The sequence below is a fragment of the Calypte anna genome, chromosome 6 (genome assembly GCF_003957555.1).
Source record: "Calypte anna isolate BGI_N300 chromosome 6, bCalAnn1_v1.p, whole genome shotgun sequence".
In the NCBI taxonomy this organism is placed as follows: domain Eukaryota; kingdom Metazoa; phylum Chordata; class Aves; order Apodiformes; family Trochilidae; genus Calypte; species Calypte anna.
In genome coordinates, this window is record NC_044252.1 from 2,092,097 (window position 1) to 2,100,952 (window position 8,856).

The 8,856-nt window shown below is 43.2% G+C and overlaps 1 protein-coding gene across 1 annotated transcript; it reads left to right on the forward strand.

The window, feature by feature from the left end:
- Positions 1–1,062: 1,062 nt before the first annotated feature.
- Positions 1,063–7,778, forward strand: LOC103537910 (histone acetyltransferase KAT6B-like). Its single transcript, XM_030453153.1, has 3 exons — positions 1,063–1,089; positions 6,450–7,340; positions 7,740–7,778. Exons 2-3 carry the CDS (start codon positions 6,720–6,722, stop codon positions 7,776–7,778), a joined length of 660 nt encoding a protein of 219 aa, XP_030309013.1. The 5' UTR covers positions 1,063–1,089; positions 6,450–6,719.
- The last annotated feature ends 1,078 nt before the right edge of the window (positions 7,779–8,856 follow it).

Sequence of the window (8,856 nt, forward strand, 5' to 3'; positions counted from 1 at the left end):
GGAGTCATTGTCGCCGTCCCCGCTTCCCACCCCCTCCTCCCTTTCCTCCTCCTCCTCCTCTCCCTTGGCGGTGCGGGGTGTGCGTGTGCGCGATAAGCGGCTGCCAGTGCCAGGCACCTTGGGAGGGTTATGCTGGGAGCGTGTTGTGCCATCGCGCCCGCCCGGGCCGGTGGCACCATCTGAGCCACACGCGTGACACTGAAGGTTTAGAGAGAGAGGCTGCCTATAAGTGTGTGTCGCGCGCCCGCCCGCCCCGCCGGGCTGGTTGAGGCGGCCACCGCCGCCGCCGGTGTCTCTTTGCCAGCGATCACCCTCTCGAACAAACTTCAGGAGCGGGTGGGGCGGCGGCGGCGGCGGCGGCGAGTGGGGGAGGGTAGCGAGGCCGGGAAGGGGGGGGGAGAGGGGGAGAAGCAGACGGACGGCGGCGGTAGCCAACGGGAGGGCAGGTTGGCGAGAACTCTCGCCTCCGCTGGCGGCGGGTGACCAATCGGTAGCGCCGGAGGTCCAGCAATGAGGCGGGCCGGGCCGTGGCGGGCGGCTGGGCGGGGCTTGCCGGTGCGTGGCGGCGGCGGCAGCCAATGGCGGGCTGCGGCCACGCCCTTTCGCGCCGGCAGGCGGAGCTGTGTCTGGTGGGAAGGGGCGTGCCCTGTGATTGACACTCTCCGGCGTCCAATGGGAGAGGAGGGCCGGTTGCTGGGCGGAACGGGGCCGGTGGGGGCGGTTGATTGACAAGGGCCCGGGGCCTGTGAGCGGGGAGCGGCGTGCGCGGCGCGGCCCAATGGCGGTCGCCGGTGGGCGGGGCGCGGGGGGTAGGTAAGGTTTTAATGAGACTCCATTGGGCTGTAATCAGTGTCATGTCGGATTCACGTTAAGTACAACAGGGCGAAACAAAATGGCGGCGTAGGTGAGGCGAGGCGAGCCGTGGCGGTAGAGGGAGTCGCGGCGGCCGCCGGCAAGGGGGCAGCGCAGCAGCGGGGGCAGCCGCCCCGGCGCAGCCTGGCAGCGGGAGCAGGGGAAGAGCCGGCAGCAGGGGGAGCCGCTGCGGCGCCTGGAGGAGGCTCCTCCCCCCGCGGCCCCGGTCCCGCGGAGGTGAGTGGTACCGGGGCGCGATGGGCGGAGGGGGGTGGGGGGTGTTCGGTTATCCTGCCTCTCGCCGGCACCGCAGGGGAGGCCGGCGCGGCCGCTGGCCTCGGCACCGCCCGCTGCCCCCGTGGGGTGGGTGCAGGTGCACGCCGTCCCCTCCCGGCTGCTCGGTTCTGCGGGGGTCACCGTGCCCCGGGGAGCGGAGCCTGCGGGTTGGGGATTTTTGCCTTTGAAATGAAAAATCCTGGAGTAAGGCTTGGGGAGGGTTCCAAAGACAGCCCCGGCTCGGCCCTTGTCAAAGACAACAATGCTTTGGTGCTGGGTACTGGGGCATCTCCGTGGCTTTGGGTTGTACTGCAAAAATCTTCAGTAAGTTGGGGAGGGAGATACTGATGTCTTTAAAGCCACGCTTGGCAAGTGATGTTCTCGCTGTTTATTCTTTGCCCAGACCTCAAGTTTAGCGTTCTGTCACTGAACGTGGAAAATAACCTCTGCAAAAAGCAGATGGATACCTCTTCTGTTGAAAATTACTATCCCAAGAAATGCTTTCAGCTAAGTCCTCTTCCCAGGTGAACTGCTGGCAGGGAATATAGCGTTCCCATGCTCCTTCATGTTCTCTAGTACTATATATTAAAGTGCTTGGAACTTCCATGGAAGCAAGTGGGAAGGGGTGAACTGGGGTGATTGTGCTGTTGTCATGTTGGTGATGATGCTGTTTGTTCTGGTGATTCTTGCTGCTGTCATGCTGTCAACTGGTTTTAGCATATGATCTTAAAGTAGCTTGTGGGGTATCACAGACTACAAACACTTCATCAGTTCAATTCACTTGTACCCCTCTTCCTCCCCACACTCCCATGTCTCTCAGTAGTTATGAAGTTACTAAGGTGTCTCTCCTCCTGTCTGTTTAAAGCATGTGCAAAGGTTATTGCCCTTTCTTATGACAGCTGAAAACTGTATGTTGTATAAAGAATAATCCAATAGCTGGCTTCATGACCCGAGTAATTTTGGGTGTCGTGTGCTGGGAGTCCTTGCCAGGATCTGCTTTCTCTCTGTAGGTGCATGTGTTTTGCAACGGGGAAACAAGTAGCTTGCCTCTTTTGCATCATTAATTGAGGTGGGGGTGGAATACAGAACTGATTAACTGTGTAATTGTAAGTAATGGCTTGCAGGGAAGAAAATCAGCAAAAAAGCTTACAGAATGCAATGGCAGTCTTCTCTTCCTCCTCCTCCTCTGCTGCAATCCTTACCTGACCCTGATGCTGCAGCAGAGAGCTGGCCTGCTGCTGCTGCTTCTCCTGAGTGTGTGCAGAGCAGGTAGGAGGGAGCAGAATGAAATCGTGCTTCACAGGTCACCGGCAGGTTGCACAAGTTGCTGTCATCTCTCTTTCCCCTCCTCCCTCCTCCTCCTCCCCCCCCCCCCCTTTTTTTCTTTTTTTTCTTTTTTTTTTTTTTAGCTATGTTAACATCATGTTTTGAAAATGTAACTGCATTGCATTTACATTTATGACAGCTGAAGGGCTTTTTTCCTTAATTTCTCAAACAAAATCTTTAAACTTCATTTGTGAAATACTTTTGGATATTTGTGAAGTAACTTCTAATTTTGTGTCAAGGGAAGCTTAGCTATTTTTTCTTTGTCTTTCTGACTACGCAGCTTATTTGCACAATCTGTATCACTTTGAAATAATTCCAGATACTAGTTCAGCCTAAAGAAGATGTAATTACAGGATTACTGACGGCACCTGAAATCAACATGTTCCATCAGTGCCTACTTTAATTAGAATCAGCTGTACAATAGGTGTGTGCTTTAAAAGGGGTGGATTTGCATTCATTCTAAATCCCAAGCTGCTATTTTGCAACTTCTTTCTATTTATCTGATAATTTGTAATTTAGGTAAAGGGACAAGCCTTGACTAGAGATGACTTTTCATGTATTGTACTTTACCCTCCAAAGCCTTATATTCTTCAGCTCTTCAGACTTGTTAACAGACTTGATCTGCAATATAGTGCAATCACTTTAAAATGTTCTTAGTTTCTAAATAGGATACTGGAGAGTGTAGAAGCTGAAATATGACTTGTGACATAGCAAGTGCTTAATGACTGTTGCCATAAAACTTGGAAGTGGTCCTGAGCACTTATGAGTCTAGAAAATCTAATCTGTGATTGGATGGGTGCTGTTGAGAGTTTGATTAAAAGTTATTTAATTACAAGGGGGAAAAAATTAATAAATGAGTGCCTTCTTACTAATTTGTAACCACTTTTAAAAATTGGTATTTCCTCTAAATCTGTTTGGCAAACATCACACTTTTTTTTAGACTAAATGATGTATAAGGATCTTTTCTTGTTTTGGTGAAATTAAGTTCTAAACTTAGAAACCTGAATGTCATTTTTGACTTGCGTATAGCCTCTTATGTTGAATCTGGGAAGTTTGTTTCTGAAGCAGTTTTTTCTTCTTTATCCAGTCACTCAGCACATACCTCTCTCTGTATTGTGAATCTTGGATCAATCTGTCTTAACTTGATTTATGAAAGACCTCTTTAACTCAGCTTCAGGATCACTGAGCTGAAGTATATTGCTGACAAAGATGTTTGTTGTTAGGAGGTTGTTCTGAATCTTCTGTATATGGTAGACCTTGTCTCATCAGTTGTGGAGGTCAGGGTTCTGCACTTGAAGTACGTACACAATCAAGGTGGCAGAATAATGAGAACTTGTGGCAAAACAGTTCCAGAGTTGGATGAGCTTTGTGTGGTTTCCTCGAGCAGGATGAACTTGGATTCTGTGGGAAGGTGTGAATTTTAGATGTCTTGCTTCTCCTTTGGAAATATCCTGCCCTGTGTGTTGGAAACTCCATGCTCCTGCTGATGCACTCAACCAGTGTTGATTTAGTAGGCGCTAGCAGGCAGGAGGTTGTATTGCACATAGGGAGTTCTAAGTAAATAAATTAAAACCTAGTTCTGAATGTATAGTGCTGTGAAATTCCTGTACCAGGCAGCAGACTTTACATGAGGATAAAGGTTTGTGTTCCCCTTTTGCCACAGTAACGGGCCAATAAAAATTCTCCTAACCCACAAGTTACAGCATTTATACTGAAATGTTCATCGGTATCCAGGTGCTTGGAACAGACCCTGCACTGTGTGTTCTGGAATTTAATGGAAGTGATGTGGTGGCTTGTATAGAATTTCATATTACAGTACTGCAGTTGGTTTAAAAAGGAGGCAAGTATGTCTGACTCAGCAAATGCAGTGTTCAGCATTTAATTAAGTACTGACTACCTTAATGATTACGACTCATAGTAGAACAGCCTAACTAGATAACTTTTAAACTTAAAACTAGCTTTCTAGGAATCCAGGGCTTTATATTTAGCTACAGAGAATTTACAAATCTATAGTCAGAGCATGTAAAATAATTTCAATGTGAATGAGCTTCCTCTATCCATAGAGTTCTGTTTTGTCATATTATTGTATTTTCAGTGTCAGAGTAGTGAGAGAATTTGTAGGATGCATAATACCATGGGAACTTTTTTCTTCCCTGTGTTTACATTTTGCAGCTATGGTGTTATTTTGGAATTATCTGAAAACAGTGAATATAAACAATGCTGTTAAGGAAAGAATGGCTCTTGCTAGCTCCTTTAAATTGAAATGTCTGTTTACAGAACAACTTATTGTTTTATTATAAATACTTGAAATACACAAAATTGTTATCAAATATAACTTGCCTGAGTAGAGACTGGAAGTAAGGAACAGAATCTCATCTGTGTATAACAATAGGGTTCAGTATGAGAGCCAGTTAAACTTTCAGGTCCTGCATTTCTGTCAGGAATGTGTATTCATTCTGGCAGTCAGATCAATTTTTGTGGTTTTAAATATAAAAATACGTAACCTACAATCAAAACTAAAGAATTTTAATATTTCTACTATTTTGATACAGAAGAATTTCATATTCACCAATAGGCAGCTACTCTTCTACTACTAATCCTGTTGTGTAGGTTTAATAATGTGTGAAACATGTTCTGAAGTTTATATTTAAAGAGACTTATAAGAGAGTAGAGCAAGGAGATGGTATGTGATCAAAAAGGTTTTTTTTGTACTTCACAGCTGTAGAGGTCTCTTTCTGACAAGCTGAAAATAATTTGGATTGCTGCATTACTTCAGTTTTTTTTCCCTGTTTATAATTTACTCAAGTTTCAAACATGGTTGAAATGCAAGATGTCTTGAATAAATGAATAAAAATGAGGTCCAAGACTGGTGTAATCATAGATGATACTGTTAGTTATAGGTTGCTTGATACAGCTTTGTAAATACTTCTGGGTTAACTTAGTTTTGGATTTTGGTGTCAAACTGGCAGAACTTCTCCTTTACATGACAATCCATTTCTTGAGAATGGTAATTTTCTGCTTCTGTTTTTTGTATGTTTTCCTGTGATTTGAAGTAATTATATAAATTATACAAAACAACTTCAGAACTGCTCCCTCACATTTGATGGCAGAAAAAACTAAAACCTCAAATGTATTTATTTGATTATTAGTTTATCCCTCTCTTAAATGATTTTTGTGGCTTTCTTTTTTTAAATATATTGACCTGCAAAATGAGTGAAGTCTTCATAAAGATATTCTTTCAGGTTTCTTATAAAAGCTTTTATTACCACTGAATTTTCTGTTGGATTTATATATTCCATAATAAATACAGAAAGTTTTTAAACTGTGAGTCACCAAAGCACATTTTGCCAATGTGACTTCTTTACATGTCTTCCTGCTGGCATTATATTTATTTGAAAATGCCTTCTGTTAATTCACTTTCCTTTCTGTTCCAGGGAGTGAGTATAAATAAAATGTGTGCCTTTTTACTGCACACCTTAGAACGAGAAGTGCCTTTGTCATTACTTTGTCTGTTTAATCTGTTGTTTATTTTTCTGAGTTGTATACTCAACATACAGCCTGTCACTTACAGACAGCATAATGTAAGAAATGGTAGTGGTTAAAAATTTGACTTATGGTTGGGGATTGCTTTGTGTTTATTTAGCATGTGTATAATCCGTGCAAGTTGCTTCTACCACTGGATCTAGAAATGGTCTGTAGGCAATTAGTTTTAGAGAATATTTTCAGACCTCTGCCTGAATGGAAACTTTCTGAGCAAGTCAGTCATAGGCTAAGCATTGGGCAATGGAATATAGGAAAACTAAATCCACTGAATATTATGACAAGTGGATTTTATGACTTATTTGGTGTGGGGTGGGAGTTGGTGAGTGTTTTATATAATATCACAGAGATTTTTGCATACTGCAGCATCTACAGTATGAATGCATGTCTGAGTGTGTTCTTTTTACTACTTCAGCATTAACTGTATTCTGTCCTCTTCCTTTTTCTTTTTAAAGGTTGCAAGAAGCTTTCTGTGTAAGGATGTACTAGGATCTTCACGAATGAATCCTATCTGCCTTCCCTTAGAGTAATTGGAAGTTTCAGTCAGCAGATATTTCCCTGCTTTTTCCCACTACCCAGGATGGATATTTTTGAGATGCATCCAAGCAGTGTGTGGAATCCTTTGATTTGTGTTTGAGGTGTGAACAACCTCTGAAAGGTTTGCTAAAAGGATAAGGAGGAACCTCTATGGGTAACCCTTGGCTGGAAACAATTAGTGGTCAACCATGGTAAAACTTGCCAACCCTCTTTATACGGAGTGGATTCTTGAAGCTATACAAAAAGTTAAAAAGCAAAAGCAAAGGCCTTCTGAAGAGAGAATATGTCATGCTGTTTGTGCTTCCCATGGATTGGATAAGAAGACAGTTTCAGAACAGTTGGAACTTAGTGTTCAAGATGGTTCTATTCTTAAAGTTACCAACAAAGGCCTTGCATCCTACAAGGACCCAGATAATCCTGGACGGTTTTCAGCTGTTAAACCTGGCACTATTCCTAAATCTGTTAAGGGATCTAGAGGAGCTTGTAATGAGCTTCGTAATGTGGATTGGAATAAACTCTTGAGAAGAGCAATTGAAGGGCTTCAAGAACCAAATGGCTCCTCCCTGAAAAACATAGAGAAGTATTTGAGAAGTCAAAATGACCTAGCAAATATTTTCAACAATCCTGCCTTTCAGCAGAGGTTGCGTCTGGGGGCCAAACGTGCTGTGAACAATGGGAGATTACTGAAGGATGGACCTCAGTACAGAGTCAATTATGGCAGTTTGGAAAGCAAAGGAGCTCCAAAATATGCCAGCACTTTCCCAGCATCTCTTCCACCTGTCAGCCTTCTACCCCACGAAAAAGACCAGGTAAGTGTTAAAAATGAGTGTGAAGTTAGTAATGCAAGAATGATTCGTGTTGTTCTTTGTTCGTTTACCTAATGTAAAAATAGTGATTCCTCTTGTTCTTGATTTACTTGCTTTAAGTGTATAGAAGTGAGAATGCAGTGAAAGATTCATGCAGAATCAGCTCTAGTAAAGGAATTATACTTGGCTCCTTATGCCCTGCCATTCTGTGTTGGATACTGTGCTCTCTGGATTTTCAGTGTATGATCAGAGCAGCATGGAATAGTGCAGCTGTATGCTGTCTTCCAGGTGTGAGGCAGTTCTGTCTTTCCTGGCAGACTGGTGTTGCTGAAATCTGCCATGTGAGTTGATTGTGGCCTTTTACTGTCATTTTGCACCTGGTTATACCGATTTTTCTTGTAGTTTGAACACCACCTGAAATACTACCAGGAGAACTCTTGATATTTAAGGCTGTTATAATTATTGTTTTTGAAGGTATTTATATGTAGGTAATTAGTTTTGAAACTGGAGTTAGTGTAAATATCCTAGGAATGTAAGTGAAGGTGTTAATATGGTGAAGTGCCTTTTGATTTTTTTTAAGGGTCTTTAGAAAAAAACCTACCTGTTGTACTTTAATTGGCTTACTTAGAGTATTTGGAAGTTGCTATTTTGGGCTTTTTTCGTGCTTCTCAAAGGTTAAGTGTGGTGGCAGTGCTTTTTGGCATTAATAGTCCATACAACTTTGCCACTGTAGAGATGCCTTTGTGCATCTTGACAGTAGTTTCTAGTATCTCTAGAGACTGCATGATAGTTTCTACTGTCTTTTTCCTTCAGCTGACTGAAAGGCACTGAAGGGTGCAGAGTAGAAAGTGCTTGTGTTAGAAACACTTAGTGAAGTCTACAAGTAAGGAATATTGGTAAAGTCTACAAGAACAGTCGTTTGTGGAGCAGAGGTGACATTGCACGTGTTGTCAGCTGTAGGTTGACTTCTGTGATCTTTTTAAAATACATGTTAAATACAATTACTTTTATGTGTGTATATCTATCTTTCTGTGAAATTGGCCTTTTCTGGAATTTGAAGGGCACATGGAGCTTCAGGCTCAGTAAGAATGGAAATTCAAAAGTGTTGCATACTGTGCAATTACAGCTGTAGCCATACATTATAAAGATTTAATTACTTGTAGCAATAAAGCTGTCTGTTGCTTAAGTACTTTGAGTGATTCTTTTGTAATTCTGATACTCTAGTTGCATGAAAAATTTAAAGGCTGGACTACTGAGCAACCCAAATAGTTCAATGCCATGAAGCTTCATGTGAATTCTGTGGAAGGAAAACTCCCTTGTTAGGCTACCTACTGGGCCTGGCACCCACTGCAAGGAATGTTAGTTGGGTCATGGTGCTGAACAAGCCGTTACTGCCATACTAAAATCCTGGTGTAAGGATAAATCTGTCTTTTTGAAGTTAGCCAAACAAATCTGTTCTCTTGCAAGTGCTTTGGCAAGAAATAAGCTTTCATTTGGGTGCCTCAGAATTAGCAGTGTG

Excerpts from the sequence above, each read along its gene's own strand:
- LOC103537910 (XM_030453153.1), top strand. The coding sequence starts at position 6,720 with ATGGTAAAACTTGCCAACCCTCTTTATACGGAGTGGATTCTTGAAGCT. Across the intron at positions 7,341-7,739 it reads TACCCCACGAAAAAGACCAG|TTTGAACACCACCTGAAATA; the intron begins GTAAGTGTTAAA and ends TTTTTCTTGTAG.